The following is a 21,846-nucleotide window of genomic DNA, read 5'->3' on the forward strand; positions in this document are numbered from 1 at the left end:
AAATGGAAGCAAAGTAAGCAAAGTATGGCCATTGACAGAGACAGGAAAAACGATAGAATGGTTAGCGGTATTTTTTGGAGGCCAGGAGCTCAGTTTTAGATTTGTTAGGATAGATGCAGTATTTAGAGTCTTTTAATACTGAATGAGATCATTTAGGGGAGAAAGGACAGGACAGGATAGGAGAAACCTAAAGGCTAAACTGTGAAGCATACTAAGAGGTCAAGGACATGATGTAGATCCAGCAAAGGAGACTGAAAAGGAACAATCAGTGAACTGGGATAAGGGGGTGGGATCCCAGAGGCTAATTCATTTCAGTAGACTCCACAGGGGATGACACAGAGCAGCAGACTCTAAATCTCAGAAATTCTGTTGAAGCAACCTTGGAATTAACAGATCTAAGGGAATGTAAAAGATGGCCTACAAGAGGAAAAACAGTCGGATTTCTGAGTGATCCTGCAGACAGTATGAAAATTGAGAGGAGATGAGGGATTTGGGAGCATAAAGAATAAACTCTAACCTCAAGTAAGGTGTAATTCCTACTTCCTCTTCCATAAGTCCTTATATATGATGTAAGGAAAAAGTTTAGTCCACCATAATGTCATAATTCAAAAAAATTTATATCTACTATCCAAGGAGAATTATAACATTCCTGCATAGTAATTGAGACAGATATGTTACTATAAAGGAATATAATTTAATTATGTTGGCTCTGTAGAATTTCCCTTGAATGTCTAAAAATCTGTTTCCAAGTGCCTATATATGTATATGAGTTTGTGTGTGCACGTGTGTGTGCGCGCGCAGATGAACTCAGCATCAAGCTGAGTTAAAAGAGCTAGAAGCTTGCAAGAATGTGTCAATTATGTATTTGTGGGTCTATTTTTGTGAAGGCAAAAAAAATAATTTGTTGAATAATGATGTTGTGAGTAGTTGATCAATTTGTTCACATATTTTGCAAAGGTTAGAGTTTATTACTCATTCATGTACTATTGATTTAATGCATTAGACAGAAAATTGAAATAGTGTCCTAATGGCACCTGACCAATAGGAGTTGCAGCTCTGGTCTATATACTTTATTGCTTTTTCAGCATCAACTGCTTTTGCAGACCAACAAAAAGGAAAATGGTGTTTGCAGCATTACCATTTTGCAACGAATATATGTGTCTTTTCTTCCTAAATTTCCAGTGTACCATGCATTTTGTCCAGTGGGAATGAAGCACTACTTGTATTTGAGAGAGGTTTGTAACAATACAAAACTACGTTTTAGCATAGTTTAGTTTTCAAGTCTTGTCTAGTATTTCTTTTGCGGTGTAAGGTGATCAAGAATCCTGGAGAAGGGCTGACTGGCCGTGGTCTGTCAGTGTTGTAGTGAAAACAGGGCATGTTATATGAGACCTACTTACTAGAAGAGATTATAAAATTGTCAGAAAAGCTTATTCATTTTCATGCAGAAAGATTTCCATTCTTCTTGCCTCACACTAGATCACATTATTTTGTGTTTAAAGTAAAATGTAGCTTGAAATCTGTATATAAATTAGAAAAGGCACTCTTTTATTTTAAGTGAAACATCTATTCACACGTCATGCATTGAAATGCCAGTGGCAATTTGGGCTTTTTAGAAAAAAAATTATATAGCTTTTATGTCCCCATTTTTTTAACCTGAAAGATATTCAATAATACTTATTCTACTATCTGACAAATATGCAGGAATTCTCATCATGTTTTTCTTCTGATTCATGAAAAATAGTACACTTTCTCTGGGTGTTTAATATTTTCCTGGTTGTCACATAATTATTAAAATTTCAAAGTTTTAACATGGTCGGTGAGATGCATTGTTAATTCATCAAAAAACAACCATCTTTATTTGCTGACTATTATTAGTAGTACTTAGTTGTGATAGCCTACCCTTGAATAGAAACTTATAATTATAAATATGCCATTCCTAACCATCAAAAAATAGTTCCAATCATCTAGTTAATAGATAGAATTGCTTAAATTTATAAAATAAATAAGTCAAAAGATTTTTTGCAATCTTTCTTTTCTGATTCAGTTTCAGCCCTTCTTGTGTCGCGGAAGGCCTGGATGATTACCGCTGCACAGCTTGCCCTCGAGAATACGAAGGCCAGTACTGCGAACGGTAGGAACAGTCATGATACATTTAGAGCAATGATGCATAGAGATCATATAATAAAAGATCATAGTAGAAAAGTATTCATTATTTTTATGTCATTATTTTCATATTCTCTAGTAGCTTATAGGCTTTCAAAAGTATTTTTATATCTTTAGACTTTATCCAAAGAAAGTTGTTTACTTCCATCTGTTTAGACTTTTTCTAAGATTCCAAATTATTTCACAATTATCTAATTTATATTTTAGCATATATATATGTATATACTCCAACATAGATAGAGAGGGAGAGAGAGACAGAGGGAGGGAGCATTTTACAAGAACAAATAAATAATTTCCAAAAGCTTATCTGTAGTTAACAGTAATAAAAAGTTGGCCACACATAATTCTCATTTTAATTCACTGGAAGTTGTTGGCTAGCACTAACTGCATGCACATCACTGTTCTGAGCACTCTGGCACTACATCAGCAAGTATACACGTAATTCAGAATATAAATGGTATCAGGAATTCTTAATTAAAACCACGAAACATTAAAGTGTTATTTGGTTCTCCTTTTTAACACGCAAACAATAGTATTTAAATGCCTCCTCTCACCATATTTTTTACAAATTCTGATAATGCATGTATGTAGTTATTAAATTGAATGCTAACATGTAATACAAATGGTAAGTTAAGAAACAGAATTCCAGACTGACTGTCTAGGAAGGTTGTAATTTATATTTTTCTGGATGCATATTTTCTATAAGATCAGTATCTTGGATACTCAAGCTTATCACCACTATTTTTAGTAGGTTTTTATTCTTTCTAAGGTAATGGAGAGCAACTGATATTAACTATTAACATTAAACACACATGATAATTTTAGTGTAATTGATAACAGTATAAAGTTCTATAAAGACCCTTGGACATAGCTGAGCTCCACAAACTGCTGGGTCTCATTTTTCTCTTTTATAACATCAGAATAGCTGATACTGTACCTACTTTCCACTGACATTATGAAGATCAGGTAAATGGAGGATACCCTGCCTGAGTACCTACATAGAGGTCTCCTCTCCCATAGGAGAGGCAAAAAAGCCTGAGAATTTACCCCCCACGCCTTCCTCCAGTGGCCCAGATCTAATGACTCGCTAGTGTGGGAGTACAAAGGTCCAGCTCCTTTGCCCGAAAGCTGAACAAATCTTGAGATGCTATTTATGCTCCAGAGATTTCCATGGACTTAGGCTAAGACTGGGACCTCACCTGGAATCACACCATTGCCTGGATTCTTTCTTTTCCATTTCCTGCTTCACCCACTCCTTTGCTGGATTCTTCTAGGAGCACTTCCTTAAATTACGAGTCTCTTTGCAAATATAAACCAATATTATCATCATCAATTTAAGAATCGTCTTTTAATATAACCAGCAATGGTTGTGATAATAATGGAAATAAATAGGTAACTAAATAATTAAACACGTTTTATAAATTCCAATTCTGTTTCTATAAGTTTGCAAAATATATTTCTAAATAATTCTGTATGTGGTAACTTTAAACACAATATCCACTACTTGCATATATATATATATATATATATATATATATATATATATATAAAAACAGTACATTCACAATTTCCATGCCAACAGAGATTTGTAACAATTAGGTAACTAAAAGCAGTACAAAATCCAAAAACATTTCCATTTGTTGTGGAGATATATACATCATTTGAATGTGTATATTTTAATGTCAGCCAGCGTGCTTTAGTGTTCATGCTTAGGCTAATATTCATTTCATGCCCTTGTAAACACCAGTAGGATGATGACTAAAACATCCCTGGATGCCAAGGGGATTATCTGCCATAATTTATGAAAAAATGTTTGATACTATAGCTACATTTGTAAATTGGAGTTTCCACTATCTATAAAAGCGTGTATATAGAAAAGACTGGAAGGGTACACTGAAATGACAATTATTGTCATAAGGCAGAGTGATTATAGAAAAATTACTTTTTTAACATCCATAAATGTTTAATCAATAAGAGGTGACATTTATATAGCATAGAGATGAGCAGGGTCATACACTATCAAATGGGAATGGCTTGAATTGTTTTTGCAGTTCTCAAATGTTGTTACGGCTCCACATTCATCATCTCTAACACATAAATGATCAGGTTATATTTCCCTGAAAAATTGCTTTTATTCAGCTAAATTAATCCAAAGGTCTTGCTTAAATTTTTATTGTAACCTTCCAAATAAATTTGTTTCACTTCTGAGAGCTTCTTAAATCATTTAAATCACCTTATGACCTGCCCAAACTCATCAACTCAGGTCTAAAACTGCTTAAATGTCTTGAGTGTCACTGTATTGTAGAAACCCCTACCCATGCTTTGTCTTCGTTACTCTTGTAACTAAAACTCTTTGAACATTTAATCATTCTGAACCTGCTTAGAATTGAATTCTTTCACCTGAAAATGTTAAGAAACCATTTAAGTGGGCTTATTTAAATGATACTTTTATTGAGCATTTGTAATAGTACATTGGAAATAAAATATTAAAACCATAAATCTATAAAAACCTAACATTACAGATCATTTTCTTCTTGCTTTGCTTTTTCTAACCAGCATGGGATGAACTAACTCTCACAAGCCTGCAAGTTTCTACAATCCCAGGCCACTAAAGATGGTCCAGGATTATCTGGCTAGTGTTTACAACTTTTACCTTCAATTTCCTACTGTCTCTCAGCTTCCTCCCATATTTTCCTCTTGAACAAAAATTCTTACCGTTGATTATATTTAGGCTATGTGTATAATTTATTTTCCAATCCAGGATACTCTAGGGAAAGACAGAATATGTTTTTAATACTTAAGCCAGGACAACAGGCAAACTGGGACCATTCTGGGTAAACCAGAGCGTATGGTTTTGCCAGCATCTTGTAAAGTTATCAGACTTCCAGTAACATAACCGACAGTGGTATATACGTAGATGAATGGTTGCACAGACGGGTAGAAGAGAGTGGATGGCAATTTGGCTTCATCCAGCTGGATTTCCTTTCTAATTTCTCAAGTCGGTGTTACATATTTTATTGGCATAACATTACCCCACTTCCAGAGATACACAATGAAAAATCCATCTTGAGGAAGATGTGGTAGAAAGGAAAGACCAGTCGAATTAAATAGAAAATGTAGTAGTTTATCGCCACTTGCTTCTTTTTGCTCATTAGTAAAATTAATGGGTTGAATTCCTTGGTCATTTTGATCTCTAAAATGCGTGCTTCTAGGAAAGCCCAGGAGTAAACAGAAAATTTTATTCATTTCTAATTTAAAAATGAAACCTTCAAAAAAAAGTTTATGATCTAGAGCAGTAGTGGGCAGAGTATGGACCACAAAATTTGGCCCATTGCCTAATCCTGTATGGCACTCAAGCTGGGAATGACGGTTATGGGCAAACTTTGATGACAGAGAGCAATAAATTTGAGCCCTAGTTAAGTAAATTTGAGCCCTAGTTAAGTAAATTTGATACCTCGACAAGAATCCCATTCTTCTCATTATTAGTTTGGTTTTCCATTAGTAGATTATTATTATAAAACAATTTATATTCTATTATTATGTTTTGAATTCCATCAACCAACAGTGTTTGAAAATTTCTTTCACTGCACGAGTTTGATTTTGCCTCTTGACCTGCAAAGCCTAAAATATTTACAGTCTGGTTCTTTACAGGAAAAGTTTGCTAACTCCTGATCTATTGACTTCTGGTATCAATTTTGTTTCATTCAAACAATACACACACACACAACAATTTCGAGACATGACTTACTACTAATCTCCTTTGCTTTGTCACTGTTTAAATTCAGGTGTGCCCCTGGCTATACCGGCAGCCCAAGCAGCCCCGGAGGCTCCTGCCAAGAATGTGAGTGTGACCCCCATGGCTCACTGCCTGTCCCCTGTGACCCTGTCACAGGGATCTGCACGTGCCGACCCGGAGCCACGGGGCAGAAGTGTGACGGCTGCAAACACTGGCATGCGCGCGAGGGCATGGAGTGTGTTTGTACGTATACTAACTTAGCTATTAGTTCTGGGGGCCTTGGTTCCAATTCTATCTCATTTCCAATGGGAAAGACTGACTTTTTTTTTTCTTATTCTGCAATAGCTAGTGTTACTCTTCATTTTCTCTGACACTATCTATCCACCTTCTTCTGTTTGCCTGCTGTTTTTGTCTCCACCTCCTGAGCCGAGAACAGCTGAGAAAATCCTCAGCATGCTTTAGTCAGTTCATTGAAGACCTACAGCAAAGCTCCCAGAGGCAGATTTTATTTTATTTTGCCCATCTCAGAGTTTGCAGTTTTACCTAAAGTTGACATTGCCTTTGTGACAGATTAAAGGTCTGGGTTTATTAAATATTTTTAGAATCCTCCTGAATTTGTAATCAGCTGGACAGACACTGTAAGGCTTGAATTACAACTGACTTTTCTTTTCCGAGTTTTTTTTTTTTTTTTTTTCTTTTCCGAGTTTTTACAGAAATCCATGGGCATCCTGCTTCGTAACTTTCTCTTGCCCTACAGAACCTGGAAGCAGTGACAATGAACTCAGGTGTTTTTACTCATATGTTTTGTTTTGTTTTAATAACTGCTTCTGGATTCAGTAATGCCATACTGAACATATATCGAATATCAGTAGTTAAATAGAATTCTTGGATCTTATATAAATTCTAATCTAAAACAGTTATTTATAAATTTAGAGAGGACAGTTATATTATGGTATTCTTTTCCTTGAGGGAATTTACATTAGTGGTCTTAGTTCTTTCTAACAAATAGAAATGGAAATTATTTAAGTGTCTTTTATTTCAATATTTATTTATTTTAATGTATTTACACATGCCAGTATTTCTGGTTTTAACATCTTATGTGTGTCTGAAGCTTAACATTTTAACTAGAATTTTTGTTTGTGCTCTAGTTTGATGAGTTACCTCAAAAGCTAAGGCTGGCTTTTTAGATATGCCAAAAGGTAAAGACTGGGTATGTTTGGGAATATAACTTTTTAAACTTTTTTTCTATGTATTTCAACAATCTTTGATGAAAGTGTATTGCATTTAAAATAAAAGTAAGTGTCAAGGTTGATGGGAGGGGAGAGGTGAAGTGTAATATGTAATATACATTTACGTTATCGTATTCAGTTATTGGTGTATACATATTCACTCTTCTCAAGTAAAATGGCATATTTTAATGATAATTGAAATGGACTTCCAATGTACTCCAACTAGTTTTAATATTATTGACACTAAATTATTAATATGGAAATATTTAACTAAGTAATATATAGATATTCCTAACCTAAATGCTAATCTAACGGACCTTGAACTATAAAGTAATTAATTTTCTAGAGGTGAGATCAGAAAAATCTGATCTCTTTTTCTATGAGTTTGTTGGTTTCTTTGCTTTCTACCTTGTTCCATTAATCTATATGTATATTTTCGTGCCAGTACCATACCATTTTGATAACTGTAGCTTTGTAGTAGGGTCTGAAGTCAAGGAGCCTGATTCCTCCAGCTCTGCTCTTCTTTCTCAAGATTGTTTTGGCTCTTTCATGTATTTTGTTCTTCCATACAAATTTTAGAATCATTTGTTCTAGTTCTGTGGAAAATGCCATTGTATTCTGATAGAGATTGGATCAAATCTGTAGATTGCTTTAGGTAGTATGGTCATTTAAACAATACTCTTCCAATCCATAAGCACGGTATATCCTTCCATTTGTTTGTGTTGTCTTCAATTTCTTTAACCAGTGTCTTACAGTTTTACAAGTATAGATCTTTTACCTCCTTAGTTAGATTTATACCTAGGTATTTTATTCTTTTTGATGCAATTGTAAGTGGGATTGTTTTCTTAATTTCTCTTTCTAATAGTTTGTTGTTAGTATATAAAAATACGATAGATTTCTGTATATTAATTTTGTGTCCTACCACTTTACTGAATTCAATGATGAGTTCAAATAGTTTTGGGGCAGTGCCTTTAGGGTTTTCTATATATAGCATCATGTCATCTGCAAACAGTGACAGTTTTACTTCTTCTTTTCCTTCTATCTTTCTATATCCTTAAGCTAACTTAGAGCAAGAAACCAAAGAATGGATTGACCCAGCACATTTGATCTGCAGGGCCTGTTTTGTCACGTGTGCCTATAGTAGAATTTTATAATGCCCGTGAGTGGGAGTGGATGAAAGTAGCCTGGTTCTGGCAAGAGAATATTTATATAGTAAGAGAAATGTCTTCTGAGAAAAGCTTCTTTGGAGCCTGGAGCATGTATTGTACAGTTAATTCTTCTCTCTTTGGTTCATTCTCTAGAAAACACAGTTTAATTTGGCCTACATCATGGATATGTATACCCCCCCAAAAATGTAGGATAAATGACATTGGCACGATCATTGCAGTATCTCAGGTGAGCTGCATATTGGTGGAAGGAGTCTCCCTGTATAGTTAGTTTATGCTCTTAATTTATTTAACAAATAATTTTAAATTGTGCTGTAGAGGACACAGAGAAAATGCAGAAAGCATGAAAGAACTTTTCTTGACCACCTACATTTCTAAAATAAACTAATAGCTGCCACGGACAATTGCCAGAGAGCAAGCTAGGGTTTTATTGGATCCAAAATAGTGAGTTTCTTGCAGGACACAGGCTTTTTATACATGGGCATTCCATTACTATCATGAAGAATTTACACGAATAGTCTGTGCCTTTAGTAGGAAATATTTAGATACAAGAGTCTCTCATAGTTAGCCAAATTCAAACCACCAACGTTCTCAACCCCGCCAAACCAACTCAGTGCCTGGGCACACCTGACCAACGTATCTGCTTTCAATCCCAGGCATCCCCTACAGCCCCTTCCGCCACACAGGATTCATCACAGTAGTAATTCTTTAAAGCTTCACCCATGTTGAGAGCCTTCCATTTGTCAGAAATGATGTTAAGTGCTTTATATGCTGTTCTTTTCATTCTTGCCACGTCCCCATACATTATTATGTCCACAGTGTGATTTAAAAAAAAAAAAAAAAAAAAAAACTGAAATCAACTATACCCCAACAAAAATTTTTACATTTTAAATAAATAAATAAATAAAACTGAATTTAGGTGATTTAAGTCACCTTTCCAAGGTTCACCCTGACTTTTCAACAGAGTTGTGATTTGAACCTAGATCTGTCTTGAAAATCTTACTTTCTTAACCCCTATGCTGACTGTTAATGCAAGGCACAAAAAGAAAACATGGTTTTCCCAATATATTCAACATTAATTATTTCAGTTCTTAATTCATTTACTTCTTCTGGGCTTAGAGCCCATCTTACCTCTATGAAGAAGAAAGATAAAATGGGCTTAAAAAATGAAAAAATTTTAATGTGTATAATGTCAGTAGGTACATACATTTTTTTTCCCCTCTGCTAACCATTAAGACTCTTTCCTCTAAGTTTTAAAACATTATGGTAGTTATCAGGAGTTCCCTGGTGGTCTAGTGGTTAGGATTCAGAGCTTTCACTGCTGTGGCCCAGGTTCAATCCCTGGTTGGGGAACTGAGATCCCATGAGCCACATGGTGCGGCCAAAAAAACCAAAAAAACGTTATGGTAGTTATGATAGATTCTTATTCATCAGAGATGGTCAAGTGGAGTCCTGTCCTCTGTGCAGATGAGAAGACACACTAACTGGGTGCTCAGATTTCCTCCAAAGCCTTTTCATTTTTTTCTTGTGGGGATAATTGGAGAGAGCTCTGCAATGCATTCTTTCTTTACAGATGTTGATGAGTTCTGAGTAGCTATTTTATTGGATTTCCCAAATCAGAACTTCTTACTAAGTTAGGTTAATACAAATCCAACTTCTTCTTTCAACCCTCATTCATAATTTACAAGTCATTTTATAAAGTGAGAACAACCACCTGCCTTTCTGAAATCTGAGACTCGGCAAGAAAAGCATTATTTATTTAATAGTAAAGTTTTGTATTGGGAAGCACAAAACTTGGATTTTTTCATGTCCTATTTTCTACAGACTAGTAGTTAACACTGAACAATTTGTACAATGTTTAAAATAGATTATGAGTGGCGTAGTAAAATATATTATTCTCCTAAAGAACAGAATTTAAAATTAGTAACTGTTGGCAGGATGTCATTCTGTAAAGAGAGCCTGAAATATCATTTTATAAATATCATATTGATGCTTTCTATTTTTATTCAAAGCATATGAAATATTAGGTATATATCAGCTTTATTATTTATAGTCACAATTTATCTAAAATATAACATTTTAGAAGATGCTTTTCTTGCTAATGTTGCAAAAGCAATCATAAACTGTGGTTTTTTTACCTGTAACCTAAGGTAAGCCTAACTAAATGTGGTAGTGCACTAACTCTGTAAAATGTGCACTTTCTAGACACTTGATAAAACCCAAGGTTTGAAGTTTTACCCTGACTTGATACCGACCTGCAGAGACACAGTCTAGATTGTTGTTTTTATTTTTATTTTTTTTAATTTTATTGAACCCTAGTTGATTTACAGAGTCTTGTTAGTTTCAGGTATACAGCACAGTGATTCCATTTTATATATGTATATTTTTTTTCAGATTTTTTTCCCTTATAGGTTATTACAAAATATTGAGTATAGTTCCCTGTGCTATACAGTAGGTCCTTGTTAGTTATCTGTTTTATATAGATTATTGTTTACAATAGCCAGTTGCCAACAAGGATCTATCACAGTAATGCAGAGGCCCTTATGTATTATCACTAGAACCCTGCAGTACTCTTATAATCAAAAATAATTACTAATGGCAGTTATTGTCCCCTATATATGAGAGCAGGAACAAAATAGTGGAATGTGGTTGATTACTGTAAAGAAAATGGGACTTTCTATAATAAAAGATGACAAAAAACATCAGTTGACCTCCATTTGCTATTTAATGAGTGAGGCTCTGTTGGACATGTGATCACACTCCATCCTAACCTCTTTTTTTTGGTTGTTTTGTTTTTGCGGTACGCGGGCCTCTCACTGTTGTGGCCTCTCCCATTGCGGAGCACAGGCTCCGGATGCGCAGGCTCAGCGGCCATGGCTCACGGGCCCAGCCGCTCCGCGGCATGTGGGATCTTCCCGGACCGGGGCACGAACCCGTGTCCCCTGCATCGGCAGGCAGACTCTCAACCACTGCGCCACCAGGGAAGCCCCATCCTAACCTTTAAACACCATCCTCTCTCTGTCCCCATTTAATCCCCAGGTACTAGTTCCTATTCAAAGCCCAGTATGGCTATTATAGTTTTCTACAACTCTAAACTGGGGTATGTTGTTCAAATCCAGGCATCAGGATAGCTATAAAAGTAACTTCTGTTCACCCTCCTCACACCTTTTTCACATCTATTTTGTTAGTGAAAGGTGCTTTGAGTTTCTTGTTGGCAACTTTCTCGGCCTTGGTCAAGGCTAGCAATGCTGTAGAACAGCAACTATCACTCTGATTCCAGGTAATTTTCTTATTGGCCATCAGTCTCAGTGGTTTGTATATCACATTGAGAAAGCCGTTCCATTAATAGATTAAGGACTTGTGCTGTTGAACTGTGTGTAGAAGAGGCTGATCACTATTTCTTTTCTTTTCAGTCAGGCTTTATTTTGAGAGTAAACTCTACTTGATTGCAATTTGCACTCTGCAGAATCCAGGGAGTTTATTAACCTTGAAGAAAAATAGATCACATCACCTTAAAGTTGGAAGTCTTATAAATGAGGTAGTCTAATCATCTTCTGTTCGGTGGTGTCCTTGAAACAGACCATCTCCTAATGCAAGGAAGCATGCTATAGTGAAGGGGTATAGACGCTTTGAATTCTGGCTGGCCACATAAAAGTTGTGTGACATTCGATTAGCTAACTTTTCTAAACCTCATTTTATTATCTGTAAAGTGGAAATAAAGTCCTATGTACATTAGGTGGTGTCTAAGCATAATACATGTTCAATAAATTTTAGCTGTTCTTATCACCATGGTTATTATTTGATCAGTTTTTTCAAAAGCATGATGCTTTATGTAGCTCCTCAGTTTTTGTTTTTAATTTAGGCAGGTTACAATTTATTATTGATTCAGAAAGTAATAGTTTAATGACTCTAACTTGTGATTACCCTCAGTTTCACCAGTAATAAGGAAGATTATTTTAATGCTCATTTAATTTTAATATTTTAACACTTTTATTCTTTAAATTCGAAATTCTGAACATGAGCGTAATTTTATTGAGCCAAATCTATTTAGACAAGTATATTTCCTTTCCAAATTGAAGTTAAGAACTGACTAGAAAAATAAGAGGCAAAGTATAACAGTAAAATTTTTACTCATAGATATGATTAAGACTAAATTCATAATTTTTTTTATTACATCTTTATTGGAGTATAATTGCTTTACAATGGTGTGTTACTTGTTGCTTTATAACAAAGTGAATCAGGTATACATATACATATGTTCCCATATCTCTTCCCTCTTGCGTCTCCCTCCCTCCCACCCTCCTTATCCCACCCCTCCAGGCGGTCACAGAGCACCTAGCTGATCTCCCTGTGCTATGTGGCTGCTTCCCACTAGCTATCCACTTTACACTTGGTAGTGTATATATGTCCATGCCACTCTCTCACTTTGTCCCAGCTTACCCTTCCCCCTCCCCATGTCCTCAAGTCCATTCTCTAGTAGGTCTGTGTCTTTATTCCTGTCTTACGCCTACGTTCTTCATGACATTTTTGTTCTTAGATTCCATATATATGTGTTAGCATACGGTATTTGTCTTTCGCTTTCTGACTTACTTCACTCTGTATGACAGGCTCTAGGTCCATCCACCTCACTACAAATAACTCAATTTCGTTTCCTTTTATGACTGAGTAATATTCCATTGTATATATGTGCCACATCTTCTTTATCCATTCATCCGATGATGGACACTTAGGTTGCTTCCATCTCCTGGCTATTGTAAATAGAGCTGCAATGAACATTTTGGTACATGACTCTTTTTGAATTATGGTTTTCTCAGGGTATGTGCCCAGTAGTGGGATTGCTGGGTCATATGGTAGTTCTGTTTGTAGTTTTTTAAGGAACCTCCATACTGTTCTCCATAGTGGCTGTACCAATTCACATTCCCACCAGCAGTGCAAGAGTGTTCCCTTTTCTCCACACCCTCTCCAGCATTTATTGTTTGTAGATTTCTTGATGATGGCCATTCTGACTGGTGTGAGATGATATCTCATTGTAGTTTTGATTTGCATTTCTCTAATGATTAATGATGTTGAGCATTCTTTCATGTGTTTATTGGCAATCTGTATATCTTCTTTGGAGAAATGTCTGTTTAGGTCTTCTGCCCATTTTTGGATTGGGTTGTTTGTATTTTGTTATTGAGCTGCATAATTTGCTTCTATGTTTTGGAGATAATCCTTTGTCAGTTGCTTCATTTGCAACTGTTTTCTCCAATCTGTCTTTGGTCGTGTTTATGGTTTCCTTTGCTGTGCAAAAGCTTTGAAGTTTCATTAGGTCCCATTTGTTTATTTTTGTTTTTATTTCCATTTCTCTAGGAGGTGGGTCAGAAAGGATCTTGCTGTGATATATGTCATAGAGTGTTCTGCCTATGTTTTCCTCTAAGAGTTTGATAATTTCTGGCCTTACATTTAGGTCTTTAATCCATTTTGAGTTTATTTTTGTGTGTGGGGTTAGGGAGTGTTCTAATCTCATACTCTTACATGTACCTGTCCAGTTCTCCCAGCACCACTTATTGAAGAGGCTCTCCTTTCTCCACTGTACATTCCTGCCTCCTTTATCAAAGATAAGGTGACCATATGTGCATGGATTTATCTCTGGGCTTTCTATCCTGTTCCATTGATCTATCTTTCTGTTTTTGTGCCAGGGCCATACTGTCTTGATTACTGTAGCTTTGTAGTGTAGTCTAAAGTCAGGGAGCCTGATTCCTCCAGCTCCGTTTTTCGTTCTCAAGATTGCTTTGGCTATTCGGGGTCTTTTGTGTTTCCATACAAATTGAAATTTTTTGTTCTAGTTCTGTGAAAAATGCCAGTGATAGTTTGATAGGGATTGCATTGAATCTGTAGGTTGCTTTGGGTATTAGAGTCATTTTCACAGTGTTTATTCTTCCAATCCAAGAACATGGTATATCTCTCCATCTATTTGTATCATCTTTAATTTCTTTCATCAGTGTCTTATAATTTTCTGCATTCAGGTCTTTTGTGTCCTTAGGTAGGTTTATTCCCAGATATTTTATTCTTTTTGTTGCAGTGGCAAATGGGAGTGTTTTCTTAATTTCACTTTCAGATTTTTCATCATTAGTGTGTAGGAATGCCAGAGATTTCTGTGCGTTAATTATGTATCCTGCTACTTTACCAAGTTCATTAACTAGCTCTAGTAGTTTTCTGGTAGCATCTGCGAACAGTGACAGCTTTACTTCTTCTTTTCTGATTCAGATTCCTTTTATTTCCTTTTCTTCTCTGATTGCTGTGGCTAAAACTTCCAAAACTATGTTGAATAAGAGTGGTGAGAGTGGCCAATCTTGTCTTGCTCCTGATCTTAGTGGAAATGCTTTCAGTTTTTCATTATTGAGGATGATGTTGGCTGTGGGTTTGTCATATATGGCCTTTATTATGTTGAGGAAAGTTCCCTCTATGCCTACTTTCTGCAGGGTTTTTATCATAAATGGGTGTTGAATTTTGTCGAAAGCTTTCTCTGCATCTGTTGAGATGATCATATGGTTTTTCTCCTTCAGTTTGTTAATATGGTGTATCACATTGATTGATTTGCTTATATGGAAGAATCCTTGCATTCCTGAAATAAACCCCACTTGATCATGGTGTATGATCCTTTTAATGTGTTGTTGGATTCTGTTTGCTAGTATTTTGTTGAGGAGTTTTGTATCTGTGTTCATCAGTGATATTGGCCTGTAGTTTTCTTTTTTGTGACATCCTTGTCTGGTTTTGGTATCAGGGTGATGGTGGCCTCGTAGAATGAGTTTGGGAGTGTTCCTCCCTCTGCTATATTTTGGAAGAGTTTGAGAAGGATAGGTGTTAGCTCTTCTCTAAATGTTTGACAGAATTCGCCTGTGAAGCCGTCTGGTCTTGGGGTTTTGTTTGTTGGAAGATTTTTAATCGCAGTTTCAGTTTCAGTGCTTGTGATTGGTTTGTTCATATTTTCTATTTCTTCCTGATTCAGTCTTGGCAGGTTGTGCATTTCTGAGAATTTGTCCATTTCTTCCAGGTTGTCCATTTTATTGAGATAGAGTTGCTTGTAGTAATCTCTCATGATCGGTTGTATTTCTGCAGTGTCAGTTGTTACTTCTCCTTTTTCATTTCTAATTCTATTGATTTGAGTCTTCTCCCTTTTTTTCTTGATGAGTCTGGATAATGGTTTATCAATTTTGTTTATCTTCTCAAAGAACCAGCTTTTAGTTTTATTGATCTTTGCTATCATTTCCTTCATTTCTTTTTCATTTATTTCTGATCTGATCTTTATGATTTCTTTCCTTCTGCTAATTTTGGGGTTTTTTTGTTCTTCTTTCTCTAATTGCTTTAGGTGCATGGTTAGGTGGTTTATTCGAGATATTTCCTGTTGCTAAGGTAGGATTGTATTGCTATAAACTTCCCTCTTAGAACTGCTTTTGCTGCATCCCATAGGTTTTGGGTCGTCGTGTCTCCATTGTCATTTGTTCCTGGGTATTTTTTGATTTCCTCTTTGATTTCTTCAGTGATCTCATAGTTATTCAGTAGTGTATTGTTTACCCTCCATGTGTTAATATCTTTTACATTTTTTTTCCTGTAATTTATATCTAGTCTCATAGCATTGTGGTTGGAAAAGATACTTGATACAATTTCAATTTTCTTAAATTTACCAAGGCTTGATTTGTGACCCAAGATATGATCTATCCTGGAGAATGTTCTTTGAGCACTTGAAAAAAATGTGTATTCTGTTGTGTTTGGATGGAATGTCCTATAATTATCAATTAAGTCTGTCTTGTTTAATGTATCATTTAAAGCTTGTGTTTCCTTATTTATTTTCATTTTGGATGAGCTGTTCATTGGTGAAAGTGGGGTGTTAAAAGTCCCCTACTATGAATGTGTTGCTGTCGATTTCCCCTTTTATGGCTGTTAGTATTTGCCTTATGTATAGAGGTGCTCCTATGTTGGGTACATAAATATTTACAATTGTTATATCTTCTTCTTGGATCGATCCCTTGATCATTATGTATTGTCCTTCTTTGTCTCTTCTAATAGTCTTTATTTTAAAGTCTATGTTGTCTGATATGAGAATTGCTACTCCAGCTTTCTTTTGGGTTCCATTTGCATGGAATATCTTTTTCCATTCCCTCACTTTCAGTCTGCTATGTGTCCCTAGGTCTGAAGTGGGTCTCTTGTAGACAGCATATATATGGGTCTTGTTTTTGTATCCATTCAGCCAATCTGTGTCTTTTGGTGTGAGCATTTAATCCATTTACATTTAAGGTAATTATTGATATGTATGTTCCTATTCCCATTTTCTTAATTGTTTTGGGTTTGTTATTGTAGGTCTTTTCCTTCTCTTGTGTTTCTTGCCTAGAGAAGTTCCTTTAGCATTTGTTGTAAAGCTGGTTTGGTGGTGCTGAACTCTCTCAGCTTTTCCTTGTCTCTAAAGGTTTTAATTTCTCCATCAAATCTGAATGAGATCCTTGCTGGGTAGAGTAATCTTGGTTGTAGGTTTTCCTCCTTCATCACTTTAAATATGTCCTGCCAGTCCCTTCTGGCTTGCAGAGTTTCTGCTGAAAGATCAGCTGTTAACTTTATGGGGATTCCCTTGTGTGTTATTTGTTGTTTTTCCCTTGCTGCTTTTAATGTTTTCTTTGTATTTAATTTTTGAGAGTTTGATTAATATGTGTCTTGACGTGTTTCTCCTTGGATTTATCCTGTATGGGACTCTCTGTGCTTCCTGTACTTGATTAACTGTTTCCTTTCCCATATTAGGGAAGTTTTCAACTATAATCTCTTCAAATATTTTCTCAGTCCCTTTCTTTTTCTCTTCTTCTTCTGGGACCCCTATAATTCGAATGTTGGTGCGTTTAATGTTGTCCCAGAGGTCTCTGAGGCTGTCCTCAGTTCTTTTCTTCCTTTTTTCTTTATTCTGCTCTGCAGTAGTTATTTCCACTATTTTATCTTCCAGGTCACTTATCCGTTCTTCTGCCTCAGTTATTCTGCTATTGATCCCTTCTAGAGTATTTTTAATTTCATTTATTGTGTTGTTCATCATTGCTTGTTTCTTCTTTAGTTCTTCTAGGTCCTTGGTAAATGTTTCTTGCATTTTCTCTATTCTATTTGCAAGATTTTGGATCATCTTTACTGTCCTTATTCTGAATTCTTTTTCAGGTAGACTGCCTATTTCCTCTTCATTTGTTAGGTCTGGTGGGTTTTTATCTTGCTCCTTCATCTGCTGTGTGTTTTTCTGTCTCTTCATTTTGCTTATCTTACTGTGTTTGGGGTATCCTTTTTGCAGGCTGCAGGTTCTTTGTTCCCGTTGTTTTTGTGTCTTCCCCCAGTGGGTAAGGTTGGTTCAGTGGGTTGTGTAGGCTTCCTGGTGGAGGGCACTAGTGCCTGTGTTCTTGTGGATGAGGCTGGATCTTGTCTTTCTGGTGGGCAGGTCCACGTCTTGTGGTGTTTTTGGGGGTGTCTGTGGCCTTATTACGATTTTCGGCAGCCTCTCTGCTAATGGGTGGGGTTGTGTTCCTGTCTTACTAGTTGTTTGGCATAGGGTGTCCAGAACTGTAGCTTATTGGTCATTGAGTGAAGCAGTTTTTGATGAGATACTTAGGTTAGGCTAAATTCTGTTGTTTTTTTTTTAATAATTCTTAGCTTTTCAAGTCGCTGAAAACCCCTTTTACGGTGACCTTACATTTTTGTTTTCTCTTAAAGTTCTTCAAATACATTATTTATAGATTCATAAACACTATGATTGTAACTCTTTTTCTCATCTTTAAAATTAGGATATTAATAGTACTTATCTCATAGAATTGCTGTAAACATTAGATGAGATAATGAAGGCAAGACACAACATATTGTCTTCAATGTAGTGAATACTGTATAGATAAAAGCTACTGTCCAATTATTACTTATAATACTTTCAAAGCTTCCATTTGTTTTTTGAAGAGCTATACCATACTTGAACCATATCGAACTTATTTTTAATATATATTTATATACATAATTTTATTTAATGTTTATATATGTATATATATCACAACTGCTTGGTACATGAATAAATTCATCAGCCTCATCCTAAACCTACAGAAAGTCTTTCCCTCTATTCAAAGAACTAACAGGCAAAAAAAAAAAAAAAAAAAGCCTTTTTAATGGGTCTGAAACCACATTTTTATTTTAGAAGATATTTATCTATAAATAATATGGAATAACTGAATCCATTTTAATAAGCCCTAAATAAATGCTAATCTAAAACTTTCTTCTTGAAGAAGAAAGAGGACAGAGAAATATACAATCCATACCCAAGGAATTATCAATGGCCTTAATGTAGAAGAATTAAATTAAAACACACACATTAACACACAAATTTTATCTTTTGTTAGAAATGTATATTTACTCATTTGATCCCTTTTTGATTAGAGCCAGACAATTTATGTATCTTTACCTAAAATTGGTTAATAGGTTTGGCCTTCTTAAAAACATGCAGTGCACTCATTTCAGCTTTGGCTTCTTTGGTTTGGATACAGTGTGTGAATTTTTTGTGACGGTAAGCCAGTAGTTATTATGCATGGGGGACTCTGGTAGAAATGCAGTATTTTGTACTAATTGCTAACGGAAAGATCTGTAATATAAGCTGCATGATTTGCCCCTTACATGTGCCCAGCTGTAACAACCTGAATGTAGTATTGCATTTGCTAGTATTAGACACAAATTTATCCTGACACTTTTATAAGCAAAGCCTCAAAAACATTTAGTCATGTAAAATATAATCATAGTCTTGAAATATTTGCTTTTGCTCCCATGCATTTCAGGCAGAATCTCATTTTATAACCTTATCTCTATTGCTGAATAGGAGAATGGTTTGGAGAGGTTCCTTGGGGGTCTTGATTATAAGATAGGTGTCAATTTACACTGAGCAGTTACTGCACCCTTATCAAAGAACAATTGTTTACGTAATGTGAATATTCCTTGTCTCTATACACTCTTCAGATCTTCCCTATCATAGTGAATTAAACGTGGTTTTAATTTGCATCCCACTTCCAGTGTTTGTTGCCAGACATTTCAGACTTTTTGAGGACAAATAAAAGTAGCTTGTGGTGTAAGTTAAATATTTTGTGTCAGGATAAAATAGCAAACCATTATGTAAAGGGCACACTTCCCCATGTGTTTATCTTATAACTGCATGAACTAGACTTGTACAGAAGCTTTGAAAAAACTCCCATGGCTGTCGAATTCATAAGTCTTTCTGACCCATTTGGACAGATGTTAGTGTATTACTTGGAGCATACTATAAAACTTACCTTTCATCTATGGAAATGTGCTTGTACTTTGTTCCCCCAAAAGCAGATACGGAGACCATAAGACATGGGATAATAATAGACCTTTGGACACAGAGACATAAAATGGAATTATGAGTCCTTGAAAGAGCAATTAAGTACATTTTCATTTCAACAACTGAAGATGAGGAACCAAAACAGATGGGCAGGAGGTAGAATAAATGACAGAAAAATCCGTATCCATCATGCCTCTTGGCATCAGTTTAGCTCACCAATTTACTCTGTAGTGTATTACAGTAAATCAGATCTAGTTCTGCATTCCAGTCCCTGATTTCTGCTTGTCTGAAGTGAAAACTGAGAGTACTGAGAAAACATTTCCCTGAAAATTTCTGGAACCATCGGTAAGGAGCCTCTAGCCATACCATTATCAATGAGCTGACTCAATTCCTCTTAGAAATGGGTAGGTTATGAATTATAGATAAATTAGAGAAAGAGCTAGCAAAGTATTTCTGAAGCGTACACTACCCTAAAAAGCATAGTGAGATGTCATATTATCAAGTATCTTTCAAGATCTTGAAAGTGAAAAAAGAGCACAGTGCTTTGAATGGAACTTTTAAAGTAGTGATGAACTTGGATTCAGTGGGAAAGGGACCTTCACATTCTTCTTAACTTTTAATAAAATTAAGAACTGTTGTTAATACTTTTTAACCTATGAATTGCAACTTGAAGTCTCTAAGCTGAATTCACATTCTAAATCACACATGCGAAAATTGACAAAGTTTATCAGTTATCTATTGCTACTACTCCAAAATTTAATAGTTGTTGAGAATATACAGCAACTATATATATCCTCACTATTCTGTAGGTTGGCAATTTGAACAGGGTCCCCTTGGATACTTCTTTTGTTATCATGCGGTGGTGTGGGTTCCTAGATGGCCTTATTCACATGGTAGGACCTCAGCTAGAATGTTGGATCTGCCTCTCTGTTGCTCATGTTGCCTCTCTTCCTCAAGAAGGCTAGCCTGGGATTTTTCACAAGGCAGCAGGATTCCAGAAGTGTGGAAGCAGAAACTGCGAAACTCCTTGAAGCTAAGGCTCAGTGTCCCTCTGAAGCATTCTGATGGTCAGAGTTTGTCATAAAGCCAACCCCGATTCAAAGGGGGATGTGCGGGGGAATAGACTCCACCTCTTAACGGGAGGAGCGGCAAAGAAATGGTAAACACTTTCAACCCTTCATCCTCCCCAGAAATGAGCATCATCTTTATCTGGCCAGTAACCCAACTGTGTCATTTCTTTTATTAACGTTTTGTATATCTTTTCTTCCCCTCCATTCCTCCATTCCAATACCATTCCAATTCCTGTGTCAATATTACCTCATGCAGGTATCATAGCAATCATCTCCTTGACATGAGTCAGTTTCTGCCTCTCCAATCACAAGACAGTTTTCCCTCTCTGGCCATTTTTATACTATGTTTTATAGTTTTATAACTATAAAAACTATAGTTTTTATACTATTCTGTTCCTCACATATCTGTGTGATTCTTCATTTCGTATCATGTATAGTGTTCTCACATTCAGACATTTCCTATTTGGCCAATATTTTTATCTCTATTTCTCTGTCTCTTTCTCTCCCTCTCTCTATTCTTCTCTCAGTCCTCTCCTTGTAACTCCCTGATCTTCTCCAAAATATTTTTTGCTCTCCTTTCACAAAGATAGTAGTAAGCAAATATTTATTGATTATTTACTATGTGCAAGACACTTTCTTAGGCACTGTGACCAAAGTTGATTAAGGTCCCTCTCTGAGGAGAGAGAAACAATATATAAACACATAAAATGAAAAGATAGCCTATACGTGCATGAGTGTTAAGATAAAAGGACAAAGGGAATACAGTAGTGGTTGGTGGGGACAGTAATTTCAGAGTCATCAGGGCCTTCTCCTCCGAGGAGGTAACACTTGAGCACTTGACCTAGATCTCCAGGAGTCACATGGGTGAAGATGAAGAAAGAAGTGTTCTCGGCAGAGGAGACAGCAAGTAAAATGACCTCTTCCAAATCCTTGCTCCCTTTAGGATAGAGCATCCCTAAAGTTTGTTATCTGGCCCAATGGTTCTAAACTCTGGCTATATGATAGGATCATCTGGAATCTCTTAAATATACTGTTGCCTGGGCCTCACCACAGACCCATCAAATCAGATTCTCTGGAGGTGGGTAGGGGAAACACCTAGATACCTGTATTTTGTAAATCGCCATGATTTGTATGCAGCCAAGATGGAGAA

At 35.9% G+C, this 21,846-nt stretch overlaps 1 protein-coding gene across 1 annotated transcript in view; it reads left to right on the forward strand.

Annotated features, from left to right (window-relative positions):
• Positions 1 to 21,846, forward strand: part of LAMA2 (laminin subunit alpha 2) — a 606,337-nt gene that overhangs the window by 445,811 nt on the left and 138,680 nt on the right. Inside the window, exons 31-32 of the mRNA XM_073789582.1 lie at positions 2,048 to 2,134; positions 5,952 to 6,145. Coding sequence (XP_073645683.1) covers positions 2,048 to 2,134; positions 5,952 to 6,145 — 281 coding nt within the window. The remainder of the gene's footprint in view (positions 1 to 2,047; positions 2,135 to 5,951; positions 6,146 to 21,846) is intronic.

Source organism: Tursiops truncatus, chromosome 12 (assembly GCF_011762595.2).
Source record: "Tursiops truncatus isolate mTurTru1 chromosome 12, mTurTru1.mat.Y, whole genome shotgun sequence".
NCBI classification, from domain to species: domain Eukaryota; kingdom Metazoa; phylum Chordata; class Mammalia; order Artiodactyla; family Delphinidae; genus Tursiops; species Tursiops truncatus.